This window comes from Onychomys torridus, chromosome 14 (assembly GCF_903995425.1).
Source record: "Onychomys torridus chromosome 14, mOncTor1.1, whole genome shotgun sequence".
NCBI classification, from domain to species: Eukaryota; Metazoa; Chordata; class Mammalia; order Rodentia; family Cricetidae; genus Onychomys; species Onychomys torridus.
Window position 1 is genome coordinate 52,866,556 of NC_050456.1, and position 12,202 is coordinate 52,878,757.

Consider the following 12,202-nt stretch of genomic DNA (forward strand, 5'->3'; position numbering starts at 1 on the left):
TACAAAATCATTGTGTTCAGAGAAGTTTTATTTAAAATGAACTTTATGCTGATACATACATGCAAAGTGCTGTGTTCTCAAAGAATGGCAGAAAAGAACTGCTGTTCTGAATTTGTTATTGGCATGCATAATTATCCTTTAGTATGGAGACTAAGTTCATAGCAATTACTTGATTTTCCAAAATTGCCAGTCTTTGCTTTTTGCAGCAGAGATTCTCAACCCAGGACTTTTTTGCCCTCTAGAGGCCATTTGGCAATATCTGGAAACATTTTTCATTGTCAACAACCCAAAGAGAGATGGTACTACAGGGCACACAGTAGGTAGAGGCAAGGGACAGAAACTGACCTGTCCCTGTGTACCAATCGGTTGCTAATGATAAAGCCTGTGCTTAAGGTTGCAGATGTGGACTAATGAGAAATATATTTTATTTCACACACAGTATTCCTAAATGTTCATTTGCCAGGACGCCAGATTTCCAGCTGCTGCTGAGAATGTGTCTGGTCTGGCGGAAAGGAATCTCCATTTCCTTATTGCTACCTGTTTTTCTACCTGCTTTCCTCTACCTACTCCACAGGTGTGGACCTTATTTCCTATTCCTACTCCTTAGTGTCAAGTGCAGGACAAGAACCTTCAACATTGGACTAGGACCCCTCCACCCTCCACTTACTTCACTCTGCTCTCTGCAGGCCATTTCTGTTGTTACTTCCTCCCATCCCCCAGCAGTAGCCATGATCCTAAACTCAAGCTCCTCACCTAGTTGGCTGCTTGATGATCAAATGGGATAATGATGAGTGAACTGCTTCAACAAGCAATCTGGTTAGCAGTTCAAGCCACCGCTCTTCCAGCTCCTCCTGGGGTCAGCGGCTGGTCTGGAGTCTTCTAAATCCTGCCATGAATCTCCAATGCTGAGTTTTATAGTTTCATGGATGCTGAAAACACAGTATTTTAAATTGAAAGGATATGTAAGGCTTAAGAATAGTCTCAACGTTTTCATTGTTTTATCTGGCAAAAATGAAGTTCTAAAGATTAAAAACAGGAATTACATAGACTTAAAACAATAAAACTGGAAATAACAGTAATATTTTGCTTTTCTCTCTTTGCCTCATGATATATCATTTATGAAAGAGGTGATGCCAGGGAGTCGGCCATAAGGAGGTCTGCCAGACAAGCAGTTTTATCATCTCACAAGCAGAGATGTGCTCAGAGGTATGTGGACGAGTGGTTATGTATGTGCAGGCCTGCAATCTCAAAATGAGTAACTCCTCTAAGTTTGTTCCTAGTGGCATCATTGGGAATAGCGAGTTAGAGCTACAGGATGATCCAGGCTCTCTTTACCTATGCGAATCCTTGACTTTGCCTTTCTCCTTGCTTTGCACAGCCTGTGCGCCTTGACTCTTGGTTATCACAAACTCTTCCTCCAGGCCAGCCTGCCGCAGGGTGTTCCGATACCGCTCTTCGGCTTCTTTCCTGGCGAGCGCCTGTGCAGTGGAAGCTGGCTGACTGTAGCAGTCTTTCGAATTGTGATTCTGAGTTACCTGGGTAATCAGTCTTGAGAATATTGCCCCTGCCACCCCCTACCCCCACCTTCAATGCTAGACCAAAGTTGGCACAAAATTTCCTTACAGCCTTATTTTATAGCCATAGTTGGTAAAGGAATCGGTCCCACAAGGATCTTGTTCAAATGCAGGTTTTCATTTAGTCTCAGATGGGGCCTACAAGTCTGTATTCTAACACTTCTGAGAGGTCTCAGCTGTTAATTAACTTGAGAGCCACACCTTTGAAAAGCACCCAAACCATCATCAGGAAGATTAACATATTAAAAATACTTAGCAGGAGGATGGTCTGCATAGAGCTAGAAGAAGCCTATCTTGGTTTTACGTAGTCAAGAACAAAACCACAGACTACCTTGTATTTTGTTCTAGAATGTTGAAAGGTCTGTTGGGAAAAAAAGAATAAGCTTACTTGACAAAAATGAACCTAAAGAGGTCAGCCTAAGTGAAGTCTAGATGGTCCAGCCTGGGTGAGGGGCATCTGCAGCAGGAGACCCATCATTACCTAGGAATATCACACATGTATGATGGAGCTCTTGCCCACAGTGAACCACAGAGCCAGACACAGCACCTGGGGCAGGTCTCTCTTGAGTGTTCAAGCGCTCCAGAGCTTCCTTCAGGAGATCTTAATTGAATTGACCTCTTAAAGTCCAGAGAATGTTTTCAAATGAATCTTTCAGCCTGAAAGCCACTTAATCTGGAAAGAGCTTTGTGGGTGTGCTTAAAAGCACCCTGACCTTTAAGGACCTATATTTGGAGTAAAATGGCATTAATAAAACAAATAGCCTGGGGCTGGAGAGATGGCTTAGTGGTTAAGAGCACCAACTGCTCTAGCAGAGGACCCAGGTTCAATTCCCAGCACCCACATGGCAGCTCAGAACTGTCTGTAACTCCAAGATCTGACACCCTCACACAGACATACATGCAGGTAAACTACCAATGAACATAAAATAAAAGATAAATGCATTTTAAAACAGCAAATAGCCCTTGTCATTAACTGCCTGACACAAGCAATGTAAAAACAACGGGTGTGGTGGTGCATGTCTGTAATCCCAGCTCAGGGGAGGTTAAGGCAGGAAGGTGGTGGGGTCAAGTCCAGTCTGGGCTCAGTGAGTTCTAGGTCAGCTTGAGCTACATAAAGAGAAACCCTGTCTCAAATGTCTTTATATTTAAATTTAAAAAGAGAAAAGAAGCCGGGCGGTGGTGGCGCATGCCTTTAGTCCCAGCACTCGGGAGGCAGAGGCAGACAGATCTCTGTGAGTTTGAGGCCAGCCTGGTCTACAGAATGAGATCCAGAACAGGCACCAAAACTACATGGAGAAACCCTGTCCCGAAGGGGGAAAAAAAAAAAGGAGAGAAAGAGAGAGAGAGAGAGGGAGGGGGAGAGGGAGGGAGGGAGGGAAGGAGGGAGGGAGGGAGGGAAGGAGAGAAGAGAATGTCGCTGTGCCTGTGCTTTTTATTACCTGGGCTCACAGCCTATGAGATCATGCTGTCCACAGTTAGTTCTTTCTGGAACCCCTTCACAGACACACCCCGAAGTGTACTGTTCAACTTTCTAGGTCATTCATTACAATCAAATTGAAAAGTTTAACCATCATGGAGTTCAGTTTAGAATAGCTGAGTCTTCAGGAACTCTTTAATACAGTTTCTAAGACACTTGACCCAAGGCCGAGAAGAGTCTGGGTTTACCTTGGTAACTTGTTCGAAGAGGTAGGGCCTTGTTTGTATCCTTCTCTTCATTTCCTCCAGTTCTTTCTTATACTCCTTTGTTCTTTTACGGTCATTGTTCCTGGAATTAACAAAGTTACTAGAAGCAACCAATCTTTTTCAATTAGAAAACCCTTCCTTCAAGGTAAGCAGTTATCCCCATGTACACTGAATTCCTACTGCCTGCCAAACAAAATCCTTGACTGACTCTGATGACTCAGTTTACCCTGACTCCATTTTGCTATTTCAAAGCCAGTGATGTGGTGCAACCTAAGACAGACACCCCTCTGAACATGGGGGACACTGACCGGTTCTCTTTAAGCTTCGCTTTGAACACCTCTTCCAGACTTTTATGGGGATCCATGGCTTTTGCCCGCAAGGTCACAGATTTAGACATGGCTTGACAGTTCTTTTTGTGCATCTCCAACCACTGAATGTCTGATTTGTCCTTTTTTTCAAGTGACATTCTAAAGGAGAGAGCAAAAATAACAGATAACCTGGGTGTGTTTGTAAGTAACTTAGTAACTTCTCTGGGAAGTCAGTTAAGTGGGTGGTTTTTTGTTTGTTTGTTTTTTGTAAGTAAGTTTTTTTGTTTGTTTATGTATATATTGGGGGGCAGGGGTGAGTGCAGGTGCCCTCAGGATCCAGAGGGCATCAAGTCTGTTGGAGCTGGAGTGACAGGCAGTTTTAAGTTGCCTAGTGTAAGTGCTAGGAACCATATTCACATCCCCTGCAATACATGCTCTTAACTATCTTCAGCTCCTAGGTGGTGTTTCTGTGAGTAAGGTATTTTCTATCAATCTGCCACAAGTACACTTCCAAAAAGAACGATTCTGGGGATGTGCATGGTGGTACACACCTGTAATCCCAGCACTTGAGAGCAGGATCAGATGTTCAGCACTATAGGTCCTGTGATTTCCCACCGAGAGATACCCACCTTTTGAACAGAATACCTGCGTTAAAATGGCCTTACATAGCTAAGATTCGATAGGTCTGTTTGGCTTTTCCCTTATAGCAGTACTATAGCTACCATTTACCAAGCTGCCTACCAAGAAGCAAAGACCATTTCATTTCATGCAATTCTCACAAGGCCCTGAGGAGGTAGACACTCCAGGCCTCCTCCTGTTGCAGAGGACTGACTGAGAAGCAGAAAGCCTCTTGTTCATAGCTATTCAGCATACAAAGGGAAAGCCAAAATCAGAACCAGGATGGCAGATGTTTGCCCTGACCGCTGTGTTATAAACAGTGGTCAGGCAGTGACTTGTTTCCCAGCTCTCCAAGAGGTCAACTCTCCACTTCCATAAAGGTCTGGAAACAGGCCTCCTCCAATGTAGGCAATGTGGGTTCAACTTGGAGCACTCAACTTGTGTAATTATTCTAGAGTTCTGTAGTAGATTCCAGCAAAGATGAAGTAATAAGACTCTGCACTTAGAAATACATTCAAACAGATCGGGAAGAAAGGCACAAAAGCTAATCTAAAATGTCCACTCCCTGCCGTTGGATAGCAGATGTGATCGCCTCCTGGGCCTTGGGATACTGATGGGCTTGGCCTGGGCTTAGTCAATATAAATCTGAGGAGGGAGGGATTATCTCTGTATCCTAAAGATATTCCCGCAACGTCTGAAGGAGAAGTCGGGTCCTGCTGTGCCCTGGGAGGCTCTGGGAGGCCCTGAGGTGTCAGGCCTTTGCCTAGGCTCAGCTTCATGCTAAAGTCACAGCTTCCCTGCTCATTTCAGAGCCCTGATGCTGGACTTTCTGCTGACTGAAGGAGAGTACCAGAGTCAAGTCAGCTGGACTGCCAGAAAATCCAGACTTGGGGTAACCTGGCTGCACAAGGCCCTGAGTTTGAGCTCTAGTACTCAACTAAAGGAGGACAGGAAAGAAAGGAAAGGGAGGGAAGGGAAGAGGAGGAAAAGAAAACAGGAACCTGCTTCCCAGCAGGCGCTGCCGTTCTCCAGGACGGACCTCAGATCTGGAAAACCTGGGCAGTGGCGGTCACATCTTGGCTGTGGCGGGCTCCGCTTCCTGCTGCTATGCTTGAGTCTGAATCTGTATTCCCTGTGGCTACCTTCCCTCCTATACACAGGCTTTTGTTTTGTTTTAGAAAGAAAAGGTCATTGAGCACACTGCAGGCAGGGTTTACAGTCTCTTTTTCTGGAAACGTCTTTCTCTCTAGCCTTTGTCTGACTTGTTCCTCTTCAGTCTCTCTTTCGTTGTTGTTGTTGTTGTTTGTTTGTTTGTTTTTGGAGACAGGGTTTCTCTGTGTAGTTTTGCGCCTGTCCTGGAACTCACTTTGTAGACCAGGCTGGCCTCGAACTCACAGAGATCCACCTGGCTCTGCCTCCCGAGTGCTGGGATTACAGGTGAGCGCCACCACCTACCCCCGGCTGATCCTCTTTATTCTTTGGAGGGGGCAGTTCTCACAGTGTGCATGAGGAAGTCAGAGAGAACTTGCAGGAGTCACTTCTCACGTTCTACTACATGGGTCCTGGGAGTGAGCTGAGGTCGGCAGCTCGGCAGCAAGTGCTCTTACCCACCCTGCCATCTGGCTGGCCCCACCTTATGGTTTGAGACCGCAGCTGCTCACGGAAGCTAGAACTCCCTTCTTGGCTAGACTAGATGTCCACCAAGCGGGAGGAGTTGCCTCTGTCCACCCACCACGGACCTGAAAGGCCAGAGTCACAGGCACACTGACATACAGGGTGCTGGGGATCTGAACTGGGGTCCTGACACTGCATAGCAGGTGCTTACCCGCTGAGCCGTCCCCCAGCCCTTCCTCCTTATTCTGTTCTTCAGTTCTACCTTAGACATGTGATCCCAAAGATGTGAGACCACCGCCCTAAGCTTCCCTGTGTTGTCATAGCCCTCTGTATGTACAAAGCTCATAGAAAAGGGCAATCACCCTGAAAAATCCCACAATTCAGACTCATATTACACTAAGTTCTCCAGGCATCTCTGGCTTAACACCATGTCTTGCACAGACTAAGACCCCAAAAGGATTTGCTGGATGAGCGCACATTCCCGCCCCGTCAGAGGACTCCTTCAGTCCCCCTGAGGTGTTTCTGATAATGCCAGAGGAGGCCCGGCAGCAGGAGCAGCTCTAACATTTGGGCCCAAAGCCTGTCATGAGTCTGCGGTGGCCGCCTTACTCACCGGACTGCAGACTCCCTCTTCCTGGTGGCATCTGGGATGTGCACAGGGAGGGTGTTGGCAGAGAAGGAAGCAAGGCCACTCAGAGAATGACTCCTTGGCAGGGGTGTAGCTGCTGGCCGAGGGGACTTCTACAAGATAGGAGGGTGGGCACATGGGGTTAGTTTCTGTCCTAAGTAGGATTCAGTCTCAGTGAAGGACGAGACAGGAGAATCTTTATTTCCCCCACCCCTGGGGAGAAGGAGAACAAGATCTTGTTGAATGACAAGGCCCACACTTGCATCCCAATCCTAATGTTTCTAGCCAAGTGAGAAGAATTCTGGAGTTATATGATTAGCTTTGCCAACCTAATACACTCTAGAACTACCTGGAAAGAGAATCTCACTGTGGAACCTTCTAGATCAGGCAGGCCTGGGGGGCGTGTCCACGGGGGATTACCTTGATTGTATTAATTAAGGTGGAAAGACCTGCCAACTGTGGAAGAGTGGACAGAGTGTGCACAGGTGTGCACTCACTCACTCTAGACCTGCCGACTGTACAAGAGTGGACAGTGTGCATAGGTGTGCACTCACTCACTCTTTGCTCTTGACTATAAACGCGGTCAGCACCCACCACTCTGACCCCGGCTGTCACAGACTATGGCTAGAATAAGTCCTTTCTCCCTTCAGCTGCTTTGATCAAGGTATTCTATCATGGTGTCAGGAAACAAAGCCAAGCCAGGCTGGCCTCTCAGACTTGCCTGGTCTTATATTTGCAGAAACACCTCTTGGGAGGTGTGAAAGGGAATGTTCTTGTTTTCAGTTTATAGAATGTGTTTCTGCATGCAACTGAGCAGGTGTTCAAAACATAAAACTGAAGACAGAAAAATGTCAAGACAAGTGCCTTCCTTTGAGACATGGGTCCTCCCTGCTACCTGCCTGGGTCCCCATCCTCCCTCCTCCAGCAGCAGTGGCCTCACAGGACCGCGGCCGAGTGTGGCACAGGTTGGCAGTGCGGAGCAGGAAGGGCTTGTTCCGAGTTGTCTCCCGGGTCTCTCTTCCCTTGGCAGCTCTTCTCTGGAAAGCCTTGTAAAGGCCCTCATAGTCAGGGACCACAGAGTTCACCCGCGGCTGGAATCCGAACTCGGTCTGTAGGAAGCTCAGCTTTTCCCCCTGGGTGCGGGCAGCAGTGCGGGGAGCCCGGCTACTGGAAGAGGTGCTGATCGGGGACGAAGCCATCTGGAGCATGTCCATGGCTCGCATCTGGATTCGAATTTTCCTGAGGAGCTCTGCTTCTGTGAAGAGGGCAGTGAAGGAAGAGGGCGGCAGGTCTGTAGAACACTCTCCCCTGTTTTGAGACAGGCTCTCCCTAGGTAGCCCAGATAGTCTCCAACTTACCCGACCCTCTTGCCTTGACTTCCTGAGTAGGTGGGATTACAGGCACGGGCAACCTCAGGCCCAAGCTTACCCTCATTTATGCACTAGAAGCAGCAGCGTGCTAAAGCCAGTGGTAAATATATCGGGAAACAAGTTAACCATCAGCCCCCAAGTGATTAGCTCCTCTGCAGGGAGGGAGGGGGAGCTGGCCCTCCAGAGGTAGCAGGAAAGGGCACTGGCTGGTGGAGGGAGGTCCTTGTGTCATGATCCTTGCTCCCATACTTAGGCCAGTCCAGAGGCTTTCACGTGTGCTTACACAGACAGGTCACCAGGCTGAGCCTGGGGGGCAGGGCAAAGGGTGGGGAGTTGTTGCTATAGGACCTCCCTATAGATCAGTGGTTCTCAACCTGTGGGCCTCAACCCCATCAGGTAGCCTGTGTCAGATATTTACATTACGATTCGATTCATGACAGTAGCAAAATTACAGTTACGAAGTAGTAGCGAAATAGTTTTATGGTTTGTGGTGGTGGGGGGGGTCACCACAGCATGAGGAACTGTATTAAAGGGTCACAGCATGGTTGAGAACCAGCTCGGACTGACCCAACTCTCTCTGCTGGCCTACACCGAGCATGGGCAATCTCCACACCAGTGTAGCCCCTGAATCTTCATCCTAAATCCCTGCAGTGCCTCTGGGGACCCCAGGCCAGGGGTGCCAAGAGTATCCTTACCCTGGAGTTTGTCTCCAAGGGCTGGTTCCAGAACGGCCTTGGGAATCCTTCTAGTAGCCTTCTTTAGGGGGACCTTGGCCTGAGCCACTGCAGCCGAGTCTCTCTGTGGAGCAGCTTCCTTTGGCTGCTCTTTCTTCGCAAGGAAGCTGAAGGGCTTCAAGGAGGAGAGAAGCAGCTCCTTCCTCTTCTGGATCCCCGCACGCCTCCGTGCCTCGCTGCGCTCCACCATCTCCTGGTAGAGTGGGAGGTAGACATGCGCCGGCACAGGCTGGGCCCGGAACTGACGGCAGCACTCCGCCTCCTCCTGGCCCTGTTTCTGGGCCTGCAACCTCTCCTGCTCAAAGGAGGCAGGTGAGGCCAGCCACTGGGCCTTCTTCCGGGCCTCACGTAGTGTCATGCGGAAGGGTTGAGGGACAGTGATGGAGGATGCCCAGGAGGAAACACTTCTGTGCTGGGAGGGAGGCCCAGAGTCTGAGGTTGGCAGGATCTGAGCCTTGGGAATGTCAGAGGGAAGGCTGGTCATGGAGCTGCAGCGTCTCATGGAGCCACACCTGGAGGAGAAAGCAGTGCTGAGGAGGGACCCTGCAGTCAGGAAGCTTGGCTCCTCCCCAGCCTCCCTGCCCAGCAGATCATAACAAGAGGCTTCTTAGCCTTGACCCCAAAGGCCTCTTAAGTTCTTAACCTTACCAGCTAGGCTTCCCTTGCCACAGGCAATCCCAGCAGCCCAACAGGAACTATCTCCTAGGAATTCCTGCAGGAATTGCCCCTTGCATATGATAACTGCATAAGATAAACAGTATAGAAGGGTAGCACAGGGCCCAAGAGTCAGAGGATCCAATTCACACCTTGAGGGTTTTGAATTTCCCATGTAGAGTGGTAAAAACAGTATCCACTTATAAGGTTATTGGAAAGGGAGTACATGTTAAATGAGATACAGGCCAGTGTGGTGGCACATGCCTGTAATCCAAGACCTTGAGAGGTGTAATTGGGAAGTTCAGGGCTTTTAGGCCAGCCTGGATTACATGAGAGTCTGTCTCAAAAAAAAAAGGAGAAAAAACAAAAGATAAAGCCATGTGCACTGGCAGACTTGGTCACAGACAATGAACCTTGTCATTTTGGGAGGAAAGGCATCCCTTTGGTCAGCTCCAGTGCTTCTACTAAATGAGTCCTGCTCAGACTTATTTAGGACCGCTGGGTAAGACTTGAAACACGTGGGCTGGAGAGATGGTTCAGCAGTTAAAAGCATTGGCTGCTCTTCCAGAGGACCTGGATTCGATTCCCAGCATGCACATGGCAGCTCAGAGCTGTCTGTTCCTTCAGTTCCAGGGAACCCAATGTTCTTCTGTTCTCTGTGGCCACTAGGCATGTACATGGTACACATATATGCAGGCAAAACACCCGCAGACATAAAATAATATTTTTTAAAAAGAATCACATGCCGGCGGTGGCAGGCAAAAGCATGTGGATCTCTGTGAGTTCGATGCCAGCCTGGTCTACAGAGTGAATTCCAGGAGGCTCCAAAGCTATACAGAGAAACCCCATTTAATAAACAAACAAATAAACAAACAAATAGAATCGGATCCAAGAGCTAATTCTAGACTTATCTGAGTCTTAGATAAGGCACACCTTGCCAAGGTGGCCTTACAGAAGGGAAGGCAAGGCCTGAGACACAGCATGACTGGCCTGGAGTGCCGGGGTGTGGCAGCCACTGGGTGCAATGTCTTACCTGAGAGATGAAGGGTCCTGGGGCTGTGGTTTCCCCCTGCTCCTGTCTTGGAAGAAACTCTCCAAGTCTTCCTCATCTTCAGAGCCAGTCTGATCACTGTCTGGGTCAGACGGAAAGGGAGACCCCACCAGACGCCACCTGCCTTTCTGCTTTCGAAGTTGTAAGGTCCTGTAAAAGCTCCCAGTGGAGTCAGAAGAATCTGTCTCCTCCTCTGGGCTGAGGAACTCATGGAGTTTGCCAGCTCTGGGCAAAAGCAGCCCTTCTCCAGACAGCTCATCTGGCTCAGTGTCTGAGGAGGATTTGGGGGGAAATATCTAAAACAAAATAGAAATCAATAGAGAGTTAAACTCTAATTTCAAAGGTACTCAAAAATGACTTTAACTTTACTTTGAATAAGTCTCAGTATATTGGGGACTAAGAAGGGGCAAAGAAAAGTAGGCTGTGTTCTTCACTCAAGACATTTCACAACATGAGGTGTTATATGCCTGACTATGGGCAGCAAAGGTTGCTGAAGAGCTAACGCCAGTCCCCCTGCTCCATTCACACAGAAAGCACTCTGAGTACCTAATCAGAACTACACATTCTGTTCTCAGTGCTTCAGGAATCCTGCCCATGACCTGGCTACACTCTGTTCCCAGGTTTACTTGGGATTTACATAATTGTTATCCATCTTCCTTTGACAGGGTCAAAGGGTGACCTTGAACTCTGGATCCTTCTGCTTGCGTTTCTTGAGTTGTTGGGATTACAGGTCTGAGCCATAATGCTGGCGCTTTCTTTTTAAAAACAATGTTATTGAAACACACTGTCCACGGTATACAACTCAACTGTTTCAAGTGTATAATCCACCGGTTTCTAATATAGTCAGAGATGTCTAACTCACAGTACAAATTCAGAACATTTTCATCATTCACCTAAAGCAGTGGCTCTCAATCTACCTAATGCAACGCTTTAACACAGTGCCTCAAGTTGTGGTGACCCCCAACCATAAAGTTGTTTTTGTTGCTACTTCGTAAATGTACTTTTGTTTCTGTTAGGAATCATAATGTAAGTATCTGACATGCCACCCCTATGAAAGGGTCATTCAACCTCCAAAAGGGTCAGGACTCACGGGTTGAGAACCATTGCCCTCAAGAAACACGATAGCCTTTAGTAGGCTTTTTTTTTTTTTTTTTTTAATTTCCCTTAACCCTCCCATATCTTCTTTCCCTCTGTCAGCCCTAAGCAACCGCCAGTCTACCTTCTGTCTTTGTAGATTTGGGGGCAAATTGTTTGACCTGTCTGTTTTCTTTTCTACAAAACTGGGGTTGAGAGGAGACACACTTACAGTTTAATGAATTTTAGAATATTCGCAAAGCTGCGCATTCATCACTAGAGTAAGTTTTGGTACATTTTCCTTACTCTAAGATAACAACAAAAACCTTGGAAGCCTTTAGAAGCCTCTCGGTTTCTCCCCCACCTCCTCGGTCGCACGCAACGACTTGCTCCTTAGATTTGCCTTTTCTGGATAATTATAGGAAGATGGACATCACTTTAATATTTTCAAAGTGAATGCGTGGTTTGTTATTGCTACGCTCCCCGATGTCAGATCTTGGTGCAAGAAGCAAGTGGTCCAAGTCCGCAAGACGGATTCTCTCAAAGCCTAAGCACAGGCAATTTTAATTCCACGCCCTTCGGCGACACGCCCCTGACTCTGTCTCCACGGCAACGCTAAACAGTTTCCTCTCTTGGGGACTCCTTTCTGAGGCATCCTGCTTCCTCCTTTCTCTGCTCACCTCACGGCTCCACTCCGCGCACTCGGGGGCTCCGGCAGACCTCCCCACAGTCATCTTCCTAACCGGAGGGCAGAAGCGGCGGCGACAGCGGCGCGGGCGGCGAGGCACTGCTAGCCACGCCCCTTTAGAGCCTTAGCCTGGGATTGGCCAGTCTCTTCCGCCCAAGGAGTCAGGAGGCGCTTTCTGATTGGCTTATTCTCCTCGCGCATTTTAT

At 48.2% G+C, this 12,202-nt stretch overlaps 1 protein-coding gene across 2 annotated transcripts; it reads right to left on the bottom strand.

Moving 5' to 3' along the window:
• Nucleotides 1-10: 10 nt before the first annotated feature.
• On the bottom strand, nt 11-12,105 carry Fam161b (FAM161 centrosomal protein B). 2 transcript variants are annotated; one of them, XM_036206444.1, is made up of 9 exons: nt 11,989-12,105; nt 10,217-10,530; nt 8,491-9,041; nt 7,325-7,680; nt 6,411-6,538; nt 3,566-3,724; nt 3,240-3,339; nt 1,336-1,478; nt 11-929 (listed from the first exon to the last, which is right to left on the bottom strand). In XM_036206444.1, exons 1-9 carry the CDS (start codon nt 12,040-12,042, stop codon nt 818-820), a joined length of 1,917 nt encoding a protein of 638 aa, XP_036062337.1. In that variant the 5' UTR covers nt 12,043-12,105; the 3' UTR covers nt 11-817. The 2 variants fall into 2 exon arrangements, with proteins under 2 accessions (XP_036062337.1, XP_036062338.1); XM_036206445.1 differs by lacking the exon at nt 1,336-1,478 and having other exon boundaries at nt 862-929.
• Nucleotides 12,106-12,202: the final 97 nt, after the last annotated feature.

What these genes read in the sequence shown, in the direction of transcription:
- Fam161b (XM_036206444.1), bottom strand. Translation starts at nt 12,042, where the DNA reads ATGACTGTGGGGAGGTCTGCCGGAGCCCCCGAGTGCGCGGAGTGGAGC. An exon ending in GAGGGAGGATGGGGACCCAG is followed by an intron (nt 6,539 to 7,324) that starts GCAGGTAGCAGG and finishes CCTATCTTGTAG; the next exon opens with AAGTCCCCTCGGCCAGCAGC. An exon ending in GCGAAGCTTAAAGAGAACCG is followed by an intron (nt 3,340 to 3,565) that starts GTCAGTGTCCCC and finishes TGTTAATTCCAG; the next exon opens with GAACAATGACCGTAAAAGAA.